We start from the raw sequence: 19,841 nt of genomic DNA on the forward strand, positions 1-19,841 counted from the left end.
TTGTCTGGGTTTTGGACCTCCGTTAGGAGCTCCATCCCTGGGAGAGCTCACAAATCCCTGTCTGGGTCTTGGATGTTCATTAGGAGCTCCATCCCTGGGAGAGCTCACAAATCCCTGTCTGGGCCTTGGACGTCGTCTAGAAGGCATTTCTACGATCAACACGGTAGCTAATGTGTCAGTAAATGTAGGTTTGAAGTTCTGAAGCGTTTTCTGAGGTGTTTTCCGAGTCGTAGACGTGGTTTCCACCAGAGAGGCTCGCAACAGGTTGTGTCTTGAAGGATTCAAGATACTACGGTTTTAAAATGTGTCAGTAAATGTAGGTTTGAAGTTCTGAAGCGTTTTCTGAGGTGTTTTCCGAGTCGTAGACGTGGTTTCCACCAGAGAGGCTCGCAACAGGTCGTGTCTTGAAGGATTCAAGATACTACGGTTTTAAAATGTGTCAGGTAATGTAGGTTTGAAGTTCTGAAACGTTTTCTGAGGTTTTTTCCAAGTCGTAGACTTGGTTTCCACCAGAGAGTCTTGCAACAGGTCGTGTTTTGATATACTACGGTTTTAAAAGGTGTCAGGTAATGTACTGTAGGTTTGAAGTTCTGAAGCGTTTTCTGAGGTTTTTTCCGAGTCGTAGACGGGGTTTCCACCAGAGAGTCTTGCAACAGGTAGCGTGTTGAAGGTTCAATACACTATGATTCTGTGCGGAGTTTCAGGGAATTTATAGGCAACGGTCCATTAACGTCACAATAGAATGTTGTGGTTGTGGTTGTCATGGTAACCTTTGATCTCGCTGATCTAAATACGTCAACGTGACGCATGCGGATGTGATGACGTCACGCGGACGGGGAGATCCATCATGGCGGCGCCCGGTCACTGAGGAAAACTATTGTTTTGACTTTTGTTTTGACTTTTTTCTAACACAAACTCCAACCCCATACGTGGATCACTAACCGGAATGGTTTCCCCACATACTGGAGCAGTTAGCAGACCTAGAGGAATATATCGATCACTCCTACAACAGCTGAATATGGACAACAACCCGCAGGAATCACCGACCCAAACACACGGAGAAAAACCTTCATCCACACACACAGATGATCTGGAATCATGACAGAAGTCGAGGTCAGTTTACTGCATTATAAACACAACACTGGACTTACTGCTAACACTTCATGAGGAAATAAAAGAAGCCTGGATTACCCCACAACTACATCCAGAAGTTAGAGCAAACAACTCCCTAAAACCTCCGTCAAAACAGAAGAAAACACGGACTTGGTCATGAAAGAAACCATAAAGATGAGAGAAACCAAACTGCACATGAACCAGAAGCATGCGAGACTAAACACCCATCACAACCCAGAAACACTGATTAAGGACTTTTTTTATTTGATTTGATTTATTTTGTACATGTAAAAAACAACAATTCAAGAGATGATGAGAAAACAAAACAAAGAATTTCATACTTTACCACTTGATATCTTAATTTACATGTGCAAAAAGGAGTAGGAAGAAGTGTAAATTTATTTAATCCTACCCCCATTCACTAATCATTTAACCCGTATTTATAAATACTCACACACTGTACTCACATTGCTAAATAACAGTATTATTATTATTATTATATTATTATATACTGTAATTATACTCACACACATACCTATACATACAAACACATAGTTGAATATTTCTATATATTTGTACACACATGCCCATGTTAATATTTATATAAATATACTTACTCACACACGCACATATATATATACTTATACGCATACACCCATATATACCTATATATATATATATATATATATATATATATATATATATATATATATATATATATATATATATATACATACACCCATACATACTTATATGTGTATATATATATATATATGTATATATATATATATATATATATATATATATATATATATATATACACACATACACATATCATTACACACATACATATCATTGTGACTCGATGTCATCTTTTGTTGTTGTTTGTACTGTATTTTAATAAAAGGAAAAAAAATATCTTTCTACATTAATAAGGTAAATTAAGATATGTGAATATAATCTTTATAGCTTTAGAGATATAAAAAATTTAAAAAGCACCACACGATATCTTCCACGTGCAACATGAGGCTGGTATCAACGCGCCATGTTCACTCTTCAACACAAGATGGACTTTTTTCCCTCCAACAGCGTTTCTGAAGATTATAGTCAGCGTTGTGCTGATTTAAGAGCAAACAATGTATAAATAGTATTCTGTTTGTAGAAATGTCATTCACACCATGCTCTGAACAGAAACGTAAAGCTGCGGTTGAAAAGTGTGCTTTTAAACTGTAAACTCGATATCTTTTTGAAGAAGAAATGTCATGGCTAAATAAACGAGATGAGTCAAAGACTGTAACGTTGATAATGTCTCTCTCCTCAGGTCTGAGCTGGGGCCTCGTATGCCGGGCTGCTGGGGCTCCTCATTACACTCGGGTGCACAGTTCACGGGGCTACTGCCTGCAGAGTCGTCCACCTAAAAAGGTTTGTTTACCAGGCTCAGTGACTTTAATACGGAAGAGTATTAGGACCAGGCAGGAGAAAAATACAAATAATATTTTCATTTCATTATGCACTTCAAGAAAAAAGTCGAAATGTTGAGAAAAAAGTCCAAATTTGATGACGATATTGATTTGAAACACATATCACTCATATGCAGTTGCATAACTTCAGAAACATAGCCTTAACATTCCACTCCAAGGATGTAAGTTAGTTATTTAGTTACAGCTGCTGCTGCATTGCTGTCAGTCGCTCTGCTAACTGGATTTGATGGGCCAGAGGAGACATTTCCACTTTATTCACCAAATTGTATTTCAACTTTATTCACGAAATTTCGACTTTATTCTTGAAATTGTATTTCAACATTAATCTCGACATTTCAACTTTTTTCTCGACATTTCGACTTTTTTCTCGAAGTGCACAATAAAAAAAATCTTCCCCTCTCAAATATTTTTTCTCCTGCATTCTCCTGCATGGCCTTAATGCTCTAGACTCATCATTCAGTATCAGATATTCAAATATGCAACGAGAGATCTTGTGGAAACATCAGCGGACCATATCTGACGGCAGACATCCTGCCAGTGGAGCACACGAACAACTAAAACCTGACACTTTTACCACAATTAAAGGTATAGTCTGTAATGTTGGAGAGCTAGCAAGATTTGAAAGTGGCACCTCCTCTAAGCCCCGCCCCCTCCTCCCCCTCCCGTCAGCGCTCCGTCCAAAGCCCCACAAACTTTGCGGAACGCGCATTTGCAGGAGTCGAGTTTTCCAGGACATTTTGGACAGCACATTTTCAACAAAACTACCCCCTGTCTCATTCACCTGTAAGTGAGGCCGGTTTTAGGGGGGGTAGGGGTGGGCTGTGCCCACCCAAACCTGCGTCCTGCCCACCCAATCAAAGTTATGGGGATCCTTTATTTATTTATAATTTTATTTTTTTATAAATATAAAAAAATATCACAGAATATCTGTACCGTTTCTGATTGGGTGGGCACTGCGCATCATTTTTAGACACAACAATGAACGCATACCGCAAAAGTTGTGTCTCACAACAGAGAAGTTCAGAACAGCACACACTGAAGGCTGATTTATGGTTCCGCGTTACACCAATGCAGAATGGTGTGTGTCACCGCGTACCCTACGCCATAGGCTACGCCGTACCTTACGACGTAGCCGTGGCAACAGAGCCTGCACGGCACCGCAGCACACCGCCACCCGCCCTCGCCGGGATGGAGACCCCTCGTTTCTCGTTTTCTGCGCCATTCTTCAGCAAACGTGACTCGAGTGTGTGAAGTTTTCCTGCAAGATTTTTGACGTGACGAGTGCGCGCATGGGACAGGGGGGGGGGGCGTGGGCGGGACTTAAAATGAAGGCACCTGATTGGTTCTTTCCCCCTTGCCAATCCTCTGGTGCTCTGACCAATCCGTTTCATTCGGTGCACAAAAAACAGATTGGTCAGAGTTTTTACAGGATTAAAGCTGTCAGAGAGGTCGGATTTTTTTCTTTCCTTTTTCTGAACACATTATTCACTGGCTACTCTCAGGATGGAAGGACCATTTCACCCAGTATAACAATAAATGTTTTTGAATACGATTACAGACTATACCTTTAAGTACCGAAGAAGGAACTGGGTGTACCAGGCTAACACCTGATCCTCCCTGATTTGATAATGATGATTTTATTAAGGATCCCCAGTAGCTGGTGCCATAGCAACCAGCTAGTCTTCCTGGGGTCCACAAAAAAAAGAAAAGAAACATACAGAATTATACAATTGCAAATACAAAGTGATTACATCATTTAACTCAATGCACAATGACAAGTTTGATACTAGATAAAATTACATTAAAGAAAAGAAAACTATTAAATAATACAGAGTGCAAAAAGAACAAACAAACAACAAAAACTTTACAATGTTAAGTAGACTTTAAGATTCTTTTAAAAAGTTAATTTGCTGTATATGCAGAAGAGGTTTTGAGGCAGGTTATTCCAAAAAGTCTATGATCTATAAATAAAAGATCTCTTAAGATGAATGGTCCTTGGAATTGGTAATTTGAGCGGACTGGAACCTCTAGTGTTATAACTATGAACAGTATACCTAAAAACAATCTGTTCATTTATAAACACAGAACAAGTGTATTACACATGAATCTCTTCTCAACTGATGAGATCTGAGCAGGGTTGTTGGAGAAGATCAGTGGTCAAACTTTGGATTCAGGAACAGCAGGGTTCCCGTCCCGGCCGGGGAACACTGGACCAGATTTAGACCAGTTGCAAGGGTTCTATAGTCGTCTGAGGTCAGAAAGTCAGAAGAACCTTACAATTACAGGTTAAAACTTCACAGAAGACTAACATAAGAATCAGATATAATATATATTGTGGTTGTACAGTTCTGCAACGCTTGTGGGATAAAAACCCCAACTGTTTTGCAGTCTGGTCTTGGCCCTCAGGTCCCCGTGCCGCCTGCTGGATGGCAGCAGGGACTGGAGAGCATGTGGAGCCAGGGGTCCATGATTTTCACTTATTTGCAATAAAAGTAAATAAAACTGCTGTTGTTTCTCTACCAGAAAAAGATTATTCGTCTGATGAGCAGATAAAAATATTGCATGTCGTTGATGCTTTAGAGAATATACGTTTTGTACGGGTCAAACCTTTTGGTCCCCAGGCCCAGGGCCGGTCCTGGGACTTTGGTGGCCCTTAACAAGATTTTGTCTCTGGCCTCAAAAACCCCCCAAAGTGCAAACACCAAATCACACACGCTGCTTTACTGCTGAGTGAACAGAAGCATGTTCCAATTATCCGCTTAAATTCTCTTTCTTTATTCGAAAATGTAAAAAAAAAGTTATTTGAATGAACTTTCATGAGAGAAGGATTTTGTGGAATACGTTTGTGTTAAATAAATGGAACCGAGTCCCAGGTGATGCCGGGAACCGGGAACCGGCCCCGCCCACGTCTCTTACAGACTCCGCAAGCACATTTTTATTAAAGTCATCACCACTTCACAGATCGGTGTTTACATGTTGTTTACGCGCTGATGACCTGTCTGACAGACAATTAAGCCCATTATCGATAAGGAAAACAGTCACCTAGCTGTAAGTCCCTCGTTGAGCCGCGTCTCGTAATCTACAGCAGACTCGTCTAACTGCAGATCCAGTCCTGACAAATTGGATTAAATCAGAAGGCACAAGGCATCACCACGCAGCATTTTCCCATATTTTCCTTTAGCCCAACGTCACTGTCGTTGAGACAAAAGCAAAAGCTGAAAACATTTCAATCTAATTCCAATAGGCGACACACCTCGTTGTTGTTAGACTCGGCTTGTTTGCAGACCGTCCTTCGTCCAGCCAGCGACCCGAGCAGAGCTGTCTGTGGTCAGTGGCTTCACTAGGAATCTTGTTAAAGCTCTCACAATGACCTGTGATGACTCTATCAGACGGAGGAGCTGGCGTTTGCAGCTGGCGTTAAGGCACAGCTTGTAACAACTGACTGCTGTCAGGGTCTCAAGATTATCCCTGAAAATAACCAATCTCAATCGCATCTTCACCTACAGCTTTGGGGCCCTCCAGCAGGTATATAAAGGCCAGCCCTCGGGGAGACGAGACGACAGAGAGACTGCAAAAAGATCGAGAACTTTCTCCTTGTTTTGCTCGTCTTCCTTTGCTCAGGAGATTCAAACCCCAGCAGGTGAGAAACTCTCTGACTGTTGGTTTTGTTGATGCTCCTCTCAAAGGTCACTCAGTCTATAAAGACAAACAGTTTTGCTGTTTGATCAAAGTTATCCTGACATCCACATTTACAGTATCGTCCAGGTTCTTGATGCAAACACAAACCGCAGGAAAGCGGCTGTTTTTTGATAAAAGTAATAAACTCGTGTCAAACATTTGCACGGAACGTCGCCCGTAACAGTCAAATCTGTCGTCATTTTGCTCTGAATCTTGTGCGGATGCTTTTTTTTGGCAGCTCATGCTTATTATTTAAAATGACCAGTCAATTGATCCGTGTACCTGTAATATAATCACTGCGTTTTCCGTTTGGATCTTTATGAATAAGACTTGTCTTTAAAACTTTTGCACAGTGGTGGACATGTAAGTGGAGAGGTCCGTCGGTTTTTCTGCAGAGTTGTTTAAGCGGGGCCTGAGAAACTGCTGCAGGAAGTCCCTTTAAAACTCATTTTACCCCGAAGCCCCCGCTGCAGGGGGAAATGCCATATAAGAACATAAACCTGAGATCAGTCAGGGCGTAAGGGTTCAAATGAACAGAAGATAACAACTGTGTGCTCTCACTAAACCTTTTATCAGATGAACCTGTCACCATGAACCCGACGTGGGGGTCAGACGGAGCTGTTTCATCAGAGTCGGCTGTTTGACTTAGTTATGTTTTGGGCTTAAAGCCACATTTGACCTTGGCCCAAATGGTACCTTATCAACAACCACAGACCGTACGAGAAGATCCGGACAAGTCCCCTGTGATGTCACCCATACAGTATGTTTGCTGGGACCTCCGATTTCTGCTGGAGGGGTGCTGAGTTGCCGTTCTGGTGATGATATCCAGTACTCGAGTTGTAAAAAAAAATCAGGGGGGATGGTGGATTTTATCACATGGGGACAGATAATTTGTGCTGATTACAAATAATATAATATATTACAAATAATAGCAGTGACCAAAACACCTGCAGAAATACTGCAGGAATGACATAGCAGCAGTTAAATGCAGCCTTCTGTAAGCTTTAAAAATCCACTGGGCTTACATCAAATACATCAAAACACAACAATAAAAAACAGTTTTCTGAACTTATCAATATGACTCTGTCCTTCACAGGATAAGTAAAATGGATCACTGCAAAAACTCAAAATCTTAACAAGAATATTTATCTTATTTCTAGTTAAAATGTCTCATTTTAGTAAAAAAATTTCATTACACTTAAAACAAGACTCATCACTGGAAAAAACAACAATTTTCACCTGTTTGAAGTAGATTTTCACTTGAAATAAGTAGAAAAATCTGCCAGTGGAACAAGATTTTGTTGCTTGCAATAAGAAGATAAATCTTGTCCCACTGGCAGATTTTTCTACTTATTTCAAGTGAAAATTTACTTGAAACAGGTGAAAATTGTCAAATAAGTTATTTTTCTGGTGTTATTTTTCTGGTGATGACTCTAAGGGCCCAATTTACTAAGATCCTAAATAAAGAGTACTAAATTGCGTGTGCACTGAAAAAGTTTGCGCGTGCTGTTGTTGTGTGTTTTGCGGGTGATCAACTAAGATTGATAACAGGTGCAAACCTCAGTATTTAAATGAGGTGTTGCGTGTCTTACGGTTTGTGGCGCAAACTTTGCGCCATGGAGAGTGGATGGAAAGCAGGATATAGTTGCAAGCGCAAAATGAAATTTGACGAGTTGGAGTTAGAGATATTAGTGGAAGAGGCAAATTGTTGTGCCGTATTCAGCACCCCTGCCGTGAAAAGCACCCCCTCGTATATTCAATGATAAGTAGACCAAGAAAAAAAACAACACAATGACACTTCAATATATTTATATATACACACTCACACAAACACATACTTAGGAGTTTATATTATATATATTTACAAATATTATGGAAGACAACACAGTAAGCAGGCTATTAATTAATGACATCAATAACCATTTACCCGATTTTTTTTTTTTTACCCGAATCCATGAGCGCATTTAAACATGAATCATTAACACAAAACTGGACGCTAAACAGAACATGGACAACAGAACATGAACAGAACACGGAATGAGAATATAATTTTTGTCAGACGAGGGGGTGCTTTTCACGGCAGGGGTGCTGAATACGACACAACACCGGGGTATGACTGCAGAACAAGTATAGGCGCACAATGAGAAACACTTTTTTTCTCCATGAAAACACATGATTTATTTATTATCACAAATAAAAAAATGAATGTGCCTCCTGTGGCAACCTTTTGCTGAATAATACTCGATTTAACATTCAAATAAAATATTTCTCCTTTTGCATAGGGAGATTAGCACCTTCCTTTCGAACGTATTAAATACAGACGCAATCACAATCCCCGCAAAAACTTTCAGGCTTGGTAAATCTCATTGCGCGTGGTAAATGGACCAATTTGCATCTTTCCCTCCCAGTATTTAGCGATTTCTGCTGGGTACGCCCCATATTGATTATTCATCAGGGCAAAAGTACTAAATGAACAGCGTGTGCTATTTTGCGCATTTGAGAGACGCAGTCCTCTTTGCACGCTGTTAGTAGATCAGCTGGCACTTTGGTTTGCGGGTGCTGTCAAGTTTGCACACGTTTTTACACACGCAAACCTTTAGTAAATCGGGCCCTAAATGTTGAAATAGCAGTAAAACCACATTCATTGATGAAATTACATAAGGGATGGAAAGGGGGGATGGCAGTTTTACAGGGGGGATGATTTGGACCGTTTTTATTTCAGGGAGGATTCCATCCCCCCTCATCCCCCCTCATCCCCCCTCAACTCCAGTACTGAGTATATCAGATATTATTGTTTAACCAACGGGCGGTTCCAGGCCTGGGAAATTCACTGTTAGTAGTTTGACCTTATATTTTTTGATTTGGCTGAGGTACTGTGAGGTTTTGGCGCCAAAACAACTTTGATAAGTTGGTAACGGTAACACTAATTCTCCGGCGTGTTCGCAGTTCAGAGCTACTGCTCTACCAAGCATCTGTCCTGCACGTAGACATTTGCTTTATCTTCTTCTGTCGGTTGCTTGCAAGACCAAAGATGTAATACGGGACTCAGACCAGCAGGACTCTTTTGGAGGCGATCTCCATTTATTTCCTCTCCCATTGACATCAGTAACAAAAGGCAACTGAGCAACTGAGAACAGCATCGGTGACTCGATGGATCCGGCGTCGGCCATGACACTCATGAAACGAAAAACCCACGCTTATGCGGTTACTTGATCTGCTGATCTGGAACCGATCACATTACTGACGTAGCTGGAGGGTCAGAAGATGTGTTTGCCTAATCGTGACCAGCTCAGACCTGTCAAGTCTCCTGTTTTGGCTGAGAAACTATTCACCCCTCTTTCCTGCCGTCCTCCCGTATTAGTATTTTCCCGTAAATTTCCCATAAATCATTTTTTAGCAGCAAACTGAATTGTCACTAATCTCGCGAGAACTGCCACCCAGGCTACAGCTAGGGCCAGTTCTCGCGAGATTAATGACAATTCAGTTTGCAGTTTAAAAATTATTATATCATAAAACGGGAAATTTACAGTTAGAGGCGACAACGGGAGCAAACTCGGAAAAACAAATTGGAGATGGATTGATGTAACAGGAGAGAAGACATTTCTGCCAAAAAAAGCGTAGACTTCGTGTAAATATCTCTAAAAATGGGAAACCGAATTTACTTTCCTAAAGAGGAGCAGGAGGGGCTCAGATACCCGTTCTGAAAGATGTGTAACTAAGATTTTAGTGTCTCTCACGGGGAAGGACCGATGTCAGTCTGCAGCACTAGAGAGGCACATGAGTGAAAATGACAAATAAAAAAAAAGTAAATGTTTCACTTGAATACAATCAATGTGTACACAAACTGAAAATATTTAAAATGGATAAATCTGCTATAATTAGGGCCCTATTGTATCTGTAGGAGACGGGGTTTTTTTCTCTTTTTTTTTTATTTAAATTTTTCCGACGAAAGGAGGGCCTTTTTGCCCCCCTAAACATGCCCTAAAAGTCACCAAATTTTGCACGCAAGCCAGACCTGGCGAAAAATGTGATATTTAATGGTTTGAATTAATGGGCGTGGCCTCATGGCTCAACAGCGCCCCCTAGAAAACTTTGTGCCTCAAGCCCCAAAATACGGTTTGACGTACATGCACGAAAATCGGTACACACCTGTATCATGTCGCAACTTAAAGAAAAGTCTCTTGGCGCCATGGCCGAAACCGAACAGGAAGTCGGCCATTTTGAAATAATCGTGTAAATTTGGCGCAATTTATGCCATTTCTTCGGCCGCTTCTTCACGTGTGTTATACATCAAAATGTGCATCCCGATCCTGCGGCGATGAGCATTACTTCTCAGTCAAAAGCGTTACCGTGGCGACGATAGACACCAAAAAGCGCGCCCACCCTTCATCTGATTGGTCCATATTTGATAGTTCCTACTTTCTGCCATAACTTTTGAATGGTTTGACATAAAGAGTCATGGGTGGTGTCATCGGACTTAAGGCTGAATTAAGCTTCTGCGTCACACCAACGCAGAGCACACGCCGCAGCCGTGACGCCGTCATGAACCCTTCGGACCTCTCCGTCTCTCCATTTGGTCGCGGTGCAGTACCCCCCGCGGCCACTAGTTAGCGATCTTTTTCTGAATGGTTTATCCGACTTTTTCCGGTCACAGTAAATCAAAGAGATAAGGACAACCATTGTGCAAAAAAACAAAACAAAAAAAATCACACATAAACGAAGAAAAGAGCCCTGAAAGTTCACTACTGCTTCAAACAGGAAACCGGAAATGCGTTGGTTCCAAGCTGCGTGTGGTTACAATTTTCAGGAGGTGCACGTCAGTGACGGCGCAGATGACGGCGTGTGGTCTGCGTGTACAAAAACACACGGCGTAGGCACGGCGCCGTTTTGACGCAGAACCATATTTCAGCCTTTAGTTTTGAGTCCTTGACTTTTATGGGTGAAAATTTTACGCGCGAGGGCCCGTTCATCGCTGCTTGCAGCTTTAATTCCCTTTTGTGTTTTCATTTAGGCTCTATTATAAGAATTACATACATAGGAATGTCCACAGCATCTCATTATCAACAAAGGTCATCCTATCAGATTCTGAGCACATAATGGTAGTTTGTAAGTGGTTGACAGGTAGTTATTTAATTAAAATGTAAGATACTGGACCTCGGGTTGGGCTGGCCGCACTTTTAAATCCAAAACTTGAGGTATGGACCAGCTAGGAGCGGAGGCTCTGAGGTGAGGCGGGGTGAGGGCTTCAGAAGTCCCGACTCAAGGGTCATCGTAGCAAAACATGTCATCTGAAAGCGTTTGTTGTTTGTATAGAAATGATCATGGCAGCAGCGATGGCTTCCGAAGGCAAAAAGCCGGCTCCCCCCAAGTTCAAGCAGAAGGAGACCCGGCAGTTCAAGAGCAAAGCTCCCAAACCCGGACAGAAGGGGTGAGTCTACAGGAGTCATCAGGAAACCACGGCTCACAGTTGGCTCTTACTTTCATCATCTTTTCTGTTCCTCCCTCAGATCCGACGACGTGCCCGGGATGGACGGAGACGGAGGTGACTGCCGACCCAAACCTTAAATGATTCAGTAAATGTTCAGTAAATCCTGGAAGAAGCAGTTCTGATTGACGGGGGGTTGCTTTTCTGCAGATGCGATCGTCATCTGCCCCTGGGAGGCGTTTGGCGACATGGAGCTGAGTGATTTGGCGCAGTTCGGCATCGTCTAGATCTTACGCCAAAAGAAAGCACTGGTTCTGGCAAGTGGGAGCAGTGGCGGCCTTGTGGACCAGTGTGGCCCAGTTTCTGTGGACAGTTTGGTCCAACTCCTATGGTCTTTTTCTCTTTCTATATGGACTCATAATAGATTTCTAGGATGATCAACAGTGTCAAATGCCTTTGAAAGATCAATAAAAAGAGCTGCACAATGTTTCTTATTATCCAGAGCTAAAACAATATCATTTAAAATGAGAGTGGTGGCAGTGATAGTGCTGTGCTTTTCTCTAAAACCAGATTGGTGGGTATTTAAAATAGAATGAGCTGAAAGGAATGATTTAAGTTGGGCATTCACTAGTGATTCTAGTATTTTTGCCAGACATGACAGTTTAGAGATGGGCCTATAATTATTTAATAAAGTTTTATCACCATTTTTATGCAATGGGGTCACGAAAGCAGTTTTCCAAGCCCTAGGAACTGTACCTGATAAAATAGAACGGTTAAAAATATAAGTTATATAATATGCTATAATTGGGCTGGCCAGGTTTAAAAAGTAAGGGTCAAGTTTATCCTCACCTACTGAATGTTTTGAATTCAATGCACACAAGGTACTCACAGCGTTTAGTGCAGCAACGGCGTGCTGCCACTCACTCGCTTTAATTATTTTATACTATTTATATACTCTTTCTACTTTTACTGTGACCACCAAATAATGTCGTTTTCCTGTCCTCCACCTCATCCACAACATCTAGATCTCAGATCTCAGTCAAATTTAGTGGCACGGTGGCTGGTCACCCTCTCATTCATACTGACGCCAAACAGGCTGCAGGAAGCTGCTGCGCATGCTCAGCAGGCTCATCCATATGCAAATACTACTTTGCATTACGCTTTTAAGGTAAAAAGTGGGCGTGTAGAGGGCAGGATATGAGGCGTATTCAGCTGCGCAGCCTTCCAGCTGGACTGTGATTTACAAAGCGAACATTGCGTGCAAGTGTGCGTGCACATGGTTTTATTGATCCAGATTTTTGCGCCCGGCATTTTCGGCTTTTTGGTGTACGCGCATGTGGCCGGGTGGAGAGGTTGACGGGACACGCACCTGTGTCCCATCCACCTGAGTGGCTGCCACGCCTCCAACCGGCCTGCCTTTATAACGCAGAGCTGGAGAGCAGAAAAGGGGTCGGAGGGGCTGCTGCTGAGGAGCTGTGTGTGTTTCTGCACGTTTTGGGTGAGAAATAAAAGGGTCTGAACGAAACTCCGTGTCCTCTCCGTCCTTCGGTCGGGCCCCCGTGGCACGCACTTTGCCACAGCGCACTTTTAGTATGACTCCTACGCAGTCCATTTTAAATGAGGCCCCAGCTATCTCATCAATAGCTGAGTAGGGGGCAGAGGGAGGTCTGTACACAGCAACCACAATGATTGCATTGTTATGTGCAATAGTCACTTTCAAAACAAGAAATTCAAAACATTTTTCAATTGTGACAGCATTCAGAACAGTGCAGGTAAGAGAAACTCTTGTATAAATAGCCACACCACCTCCCCTAGAGTTTCTATCACATCTAAAAACATTAAAATCGTACAAGGCAATCTCAGAGTCATTCACAGAACAGTTTAACCAAGTTTCAGATAGAACAATAATATCAGGGTTTGTTTGTGTTGCCAGGAGGAGTATTTATACAATCAACTACAATCAGATCAGATTATATTGATGAGTGGTTCTGAATTGATGCATTTGGCCTACTTGTGCTCAAATACCTCAAATACCTAAAACATTAGGCTACATCTGTCAGGGTTTGACACTTCCCCCCCAGTTTTTGAGTTTCAGTTCTGTCCCTCCTGTTTCCCATTTGCCCTGATTGTGTCTGCACCTGTGTCTCGTCGTGTCTCGTTATCCCCTGTGTATATCTTGTCTTGTCATTCCTTTGTTCCCTGTCGGTCCGTACTGTTTCTTCCTACATGTCTCCTCGTAGTTTTTCCTGATCCTGGTTTTTGTTGATCCTGCTCTGCAGCGCTTTTAGTTCTTGTTTTTTGTAAATAAACCCTTTTTGTTGAGAACTCCTGCCTCCGGCCTCCTACTCTCTCTCCTGCGTTTGGGTCCTCATCTAACCAATCACAACAACATCTGGTTTGTGTACTAACATTTTGATCCATGACACTCGTGCAAATTTTTATGTAAAACATTCATTCTTGAACAGGAGAACAGGAGACAACTGCATCAGAATCAAATCAAATAAGCTACATTCCTTTTGTAATGAGAAGGTACAGTAGAAATGAACAGAAAAATATTAAGTTTCAATGTGGAAAAAAAGTTGTGACTGGTTTACATCAAAGGCCTATGTCATCTTATCAATAGAGCCTGCAATAGTACAAAATGTCAACTGTCAAATTGTTTTTCATCTTGCAGAAAAAGAAATAAAGGCTTGCTGACATGACATGTAAAGATGTAATTTACGTCCCACTAAATGCCCACTGAAGGGTCTTTTTGTTTGCAAAGTCATTAATAAGATCTGTAAAGTCCAATTGTTTGGCTAATTGGCTTTCAATCGACAGAATGGCAAGGTTGTTCAGTCTATCCTGGCCCATTGTTGATCTAAGGTAGTTTTTAACCAGCTTCAACTTGCTGAAAGCCCGTTCACCCCCTGCAACTGTGACATGACTTTGCATGACAAGCTAACTTGGTTCACCTTTGGGAAAGAAAGCAGTCAGCAGCTGCCTCCCCTCGTTCTGCCGTTTTTCTTTTTGTTTCCTCTCTTTCTTTTTCTGATAGCCCGATTTATGTTTTTTGGGCAGCATGATGTCCTGCACACAGGTCTCTGATCTGGGCGCACTGTCTCACCTTTGTTGCCGGTCGCTGTTGGGTGGACTAAACCATTTTGCATCTCCAAGAGGGGGGCCCCAGAATGTCTAATATGTTGGGAGAACTGTGACATTAAGTTCATTCTCTCATTTGATATCAATATATTTGAAATAAATTATGACACCAATTAATTGGTGGGCCCAATTCATTCGAAATAAAAACATCACAAAAAAAAAAAAAATCTGGATTTTCATGGGCCACTCTCTACTCGGGCCTGGGTAGTCAGGTCCACTTTTCCCCCCACTACCACGCCCATGATTGTAGGTACTGTTTTGAATACGTGACCGCCAGGGGGAGCTAGTAGGGATAGGTGAATTACAGTGAGCCTCACTAAGTGAGGATGAAGAAAGATAAGGCTGAACAGATGTTAAAGGATGTGATGAGCCAGCAAAACCCTCACTATACATAAATGGTGAACATGGAAACATAGTGCGGTTGTTAGGATCATGCTGGGGTGATGGAAGTCACCCCAACATGGAGAGCTTAGCTGGGAACGGGCACTTCACCTGGCTAGTGGTGTTAGCCACATTAGCACCGCGAGAGGAGGCGGCTTCGTTACCAGTCAGCTGTGTGGAGGAGGGGGCGTTGGTTGAATCAGCAGCGTGACCCGGAGCAGTAGAATTGTTTACATCGGGGCTAACACTACCTGTGGATGATGAAGCCGAGATACGGGGATGTTTGCTGATGGGAGAGCTTTCTCTGGAGTTGGAGTTACACGAAGACCAGCGTCTTTTCGTTGACGCTGTAATTCTTGTAGCTGCGGGAGTAGGAGACAGTGGAGAAGTTGGGTCGTCAGCAGTAAGAGGAGCGAAGTGGTTGAAGAGCTGAAGCTGGACACCTTCTCCATCTGGGTCGTAGCGGGGAAGGGAAAGTTTCTTCTTGCCCTTCACCACCGATGCCCAGGAGGAGCAACCGGGAGCTTCATGCTCCGGGTTTTCCAAGCTGGCCAGCCGGGAGGAGAGCTCTGCCTGGCGCTGGAGAAGACCCATGATAAGAGACTCGATGGATTTTAACTCAGCGTTTATATCTGTTACCTCTAGTAGTAAACTGTTCGTATAGTTCACTGTGAGTTAGCGAGAGATGGATATGCTGTAGTGTGTTGCACACAGTCAGCAGATGAGGTGATTGGTGATTGAACTGGTAGGAGAAACAGAAAGAAAACTTCGGCAGCAGGGTTGAATTGAACGAGATGGTTCTATTGCTGAATGTGTTGTTATGAAACAACCACCATAAACATGTGTTGTGGTTCACTACCAGGGACAGCAGGAACTGTAGAAACAAGGTGATTTCAAACAGAAACTTACCGGCAACGGGCCCAGAGGGCCCGGTTGCGGTGATTCAGCTCTTATCGTTGGTCTAGCTCGTTCTCAGCTAACCAAAACTTTGAAGTTAAGTCCACTTTAGGCCGATGACGGACAGCCTAAAGTGCCTTGTTTTGGTGTTGTTGGTGCAGCGGGAGCTCCACAGCTTAGCATCCACGACAAATGTTTGGCGTCCTTTCTGCTGCGCGTGATATGTGTGATATATGATATGATGATGTCAGCGTCAGTGTCGGCGCTATGGGCGGGCACCAGGGGGCAGTGCCCGCTTACTTCAGTCACTGTGCCCCCTCACTTTTCTTCTTTGGCGGTAAACAAATTTCCCGAAAGTGAACTATTGCGAAGGAGAGTTTGCGAACGAAAGAGAGGTGCGAACGTGAGCTGAGTGTTTCCTGTGTGTTTTCCTCTAACTCAGAGGGGGAACACTGAGTCTTTTTTAGACATTTTGTTCACATTTTCACTGTCAACTGCGGATTCTGGTGTTTTCCTCTTTGCAGCAAGTTTAAACAAATCCTCCTCCATTACACTATCCTCCTCTCCATCCAACACAGACTCAGCCATCCTGGTGGCAGTCTGTCCAGTCAGCCCCTTCAACAGAGCCCTGACTTCTAGACTCTGCCATCTCGCTCTGTACAACGGTCGCTTCGCTCTGCGCAAAAACCTGTGCCCCACTTTGTGCCTCGCCCAGCGCCTCACCCGGCGCTGCAGGCCGGCTGTCAGCTCTGACAGCCGGCTCTGCCGTTCCCCCGCTCTGTCGGGGCATGAACGGATCAACTTGATATATTGAAAACATGTATGTGACCTCGTTCTGTGTTACGAGTAAAACGTTTTCAGTGAAAGTAAAATGTGCGCTTCCTTGCATTATTTACACCTAGGTGATTTGATTTCTCCACATGTTTTAGATAGATTATTAATAGGAAGGCAGTGAGAATGCACTTTTTTCCTTAAAATGCTGTCCTACACGACTGATTTGGTGCCCGCCCTAATAAGCCTTGTGCCCCCCATATTTGCTCTGGCGCCGACCCTGGTCAGCGTGATCTGTCAGTGTGATCTGTCAGCGTGATCTGTCAGTGTGATCTGTCAGCGTGATCTGCGTGTGTAATATCAGGCCAGCTCCGCCAACAACCGCTGTGTGAATGTGTGTGTGTGTGGGTGAATGTCTACAGTGTAAAGTGCTTTGGGGCTGTAGGAGTATAGCTAGAAAAGTGCTATATAAGTGTAAGCCATTTACCATTTACTAACTCAGCTGTGGTGCAGAAGGCTGGCAGAGGAGAAAATGTGGCCCACCAGGTGTGATTAATGACCTAAATTAGAGCAGGTGAAGCGTCAGTATAAAATGATCTGGTATGACTAAATACTTCAAGCACAAGGCTTTGGTCATTCTTCGTATGACTTTTGCAGAACTATTTGTGTTTAGCTTGTTAATTTCAAAGATGATTTCAAACAGAAACTTACCGGCAACGGGCCCAGAGGGCCCGGTTGCGGTGATTCAGCTCTTATCGTTGGTGTAGCTCGGTTCTCAGCTAACCAACACTTGGAAGTTAAGTCCACTTTAGGCCGATGACGGACAGCCTAAAGTGCCTTGTTTTGGTGTTGTTGGTGCAGCGGGAGCTCCGCAGCTTAGCGTACATGACAAATGTTTGGCGTCCTTTCTGCTGCGCGTGACCTGTCAGCGTGACCTGTCAGCGTGATCTGTCAGCGTGATCTGTAAGCGTGATCTGCGTGTGTAATATCAGGCCAGCTCTGCCAACAACCGCTGTGTGAATGTGTGTGTGTCTAGCTGTAAGAGTACAGCTAGAAAAGTGCTATATAAGTGTAAGCCATTTACCATTTACTAACTCAGCTGTGGGGCAGAAGGCTGGCAGAGGAGAAAATGTGGCCCACCAGGTGTGATTAATGACCTAAATTAGAGCAGGTGAAGCATCAGTATAAAATGATCTGGTATGACTAAATACTTCAAGCACAAGGCTTTGGTCATTCCTCGTATGACTTTTGCAGAACTATTTGTGTTTAGCTTGTTAATTTTCATTTAAATATGGTGTATAGGTGTGTTTTGAGGTGAGTTTTTAAGTTTATTTGTTTTGGTATTTCAAATGATTGATGTTGTCCATGTGAACAGGACTTTCTGGCTCTGTTTCCTGCTCTTTGGCTTTGGAGGCTGTTTCCCCACTAAAAAAAGTAGGTAAATATGTCCTTGGACCTTATCAGTAGGATGTAATTGGGTGGGCAAATAAGTAATACTGGGAAGTGGATAAAGGATCACGTTCTCAGCATTTTAACTGCAATAAGGTTATATTTGATCACATTCAGGAACAGTCTTGTCAGATGTATTTAGCTGGCTGTGACAGCAGCACACACTAAAGACGTGCTAATAAATCTGTATTCAGGTCAAACTGGTGTGGGATCCGGCTATGGCACAGGATCGGGTCATGGTGAAGGAGCTGGCGGCGCGGGAGCTGGCTTTGGCGCTGGCGGCGCGGGAGCCGGCACTGGCGGCGCGGGAGCTGGCTTTGGCGCTGGCGGCGCTGGCGGCGCGGGAGCCGGCTATGGCGGCGCGGGAGCCGGCTATGGCGCGGGATCTGGCGCTGGCGGCGCGGGAGCCGGCTATGGCGGCGCGGGAGCCGGCTATGGCGCGGGATCCGGCGCGGGATCCGGCGCTGGCGGCGCGGGAGCCGGCTATGGCGGCGGCGCTGGCTCCAGCGCTGGCTCCGGCGCTGGCTTTGGCGCGGGATCCGGCGCTGGCGGCGCGGGAGCCGGCTATGGCGGCAAGGGAGCCGGCTATGGCGGCGCGGGATCCGGCCCTGGCCGCGGCGCGGGATCCGGTGCTGGCTCCGGCGCGGGATCTGGCGGCGCGGGATCTGGCGGCGCGGGATCTGGCGGCGCGGGATCTGGCGGCGCGGGAGCCGGCTATGGCGCGGGATCCGGCACTGGCGGCGTGGGAGCCGGCTATGGCGGCGCAGGATCCGGCCCTGGCCGCGGCGCGGGATCCGGCGCTGGCTCCGGCGCTGGCTTTGGCGCGGGCGCTGGCGGCGCGGGAGCTGGCTATGGCGGCCACGGAGCTGGCTATGGCGGCCACGGAGCCGGCTATGGCGGCGCGGGAGCAGGCTATGGCGGCGCGGGAGCAGGCTATGGCGGCGCGGGAGCCAGCTATGGCGGCGCGGGAGCCGGCTATGGCAGCGCGGGAGACGGCTATGGCGGCGCGGGAGCCGGCACAGGATACGGTGCAGGAAGTGACCTTGAGGGGGACCAGGATGCAGGGATCTCCAGTATCATTGAGGAGCTGCTGAGCCTCGGGCCTAAACGTCCCTTCCCAGACTTTGTCTGGACCAGTGACCACGTTCCCTTCGGCATCATTGAGAAGCGCCCTCTATACCCTTCTTCCCACACTGTTCACTCCAGCAATGGCTACCACAGAGCAAGGGACGTCCAGGTTAATGCTAAATATACCACAGATACTTTTGACCACATTCCTATTGATGACCAGAAAGGGTCTGGATCTAAAGGGCACAAGAAATTCTAATGAGGTAACAATCTGAATATTAATGCTATTAGATGCAGTACTGCAAGTGGTTATACTGACTGTTGCCTTTTTCCTCTGCAGGTCTGACCACAACATTGAACCCTTGGAGTTGTCAACCTGTTTGCCATAATAAACTTGTAATTTTCAGATGAGGCTGTGATAACTTTCATCTTTAAAG

The 19,841-nt window shown here is 44.5% G+C and overlaps 2 protein-coding genes across 3 annotated transcripts; both read left to right on the plus strand.

Annotated features, from left to right (window-relative positions):
* The first annotated feature begins 833 nt into the window (after positions 1 to 833).
* Positions 834 to 14,197, plus strand: LOC133418498 (retinal cone rhodopsin-sensitive cGMP 3',5'-cyclic phosphodiesterase subunit gamma-like). 2 transcript variants are annotated; one of them, XM_061707215.1, is made up of 6 exons: positions 834 to 1,113; positions 2,435 to 2,535; positions 6,101 to 6,234; positions 11,586 to 11,700; positions 11,780 to 11,814; positions 11,908 to 14,197. In XM_061707215.1, exons 4-6 carry the CDS (start codon positions 11,588 to 11,590, stop codon positions 11,982 to 11,984), a joined length of 225 nt encoding a protein of 74 aa, XP_061563199.1. In that variant the 5' UTR covers positions 834 to 1,113; positions 2,435 to 2,535; positions 6,101 to 6,234; positions 11,586 to 11,587; the 3' UTR covers positions 11,985 to 14,197. The 2 variants fall into 2 exon arrangements, with proteins under 2 accessions (XP_061563199.1, XP_061563200.1); XM_061707216.1 differs by lacking the exon at positions 6,101 to 6,234.
* Positions 14,198 to 17,995: 3,798 nt separating this feature from the next.
* LOC133418322 (nischarin-like) lies at positions 17,996 to 19,568 on the plus strand. The gene is made up of 3 exons (XM_061706905.1): positions 17,996 to 18,030; positions 18,263 to 18,321; positions 18,531 to 19,568. Exon 3 carries the CDS (start codon positions 18,555 to 18,557, stop codon positions 19,428 to 19,430), a length of 876 nt encoding a protein of 291 aa, XP_061562889.1. The 5' UTR covers positions 17,996 to 18,030; positions 18,263 to 18,321; positions 18,531 to 18,554; the 3' UTR covers positions 19,431 to 19,568.
* The last annotated feature ends 273 nt before the right edge of the window (positions 19,569 to 19,841 follow it).

Source organism: Cololabis saira, chromosome 18 (assembly GCF_033807715.1).
Source record: "Cololabis saira isolate AMF1-May2022 chromosome 18, fColSai1.1, whole genome shotgun sequence".
NCBI classification, from domain to species: domain Eukaryota; kingdom Metazoa; phylum Chordata; class Actinopteri; order Beloniformes; family Belonidae; genus Cololabis; species Cololabis saira.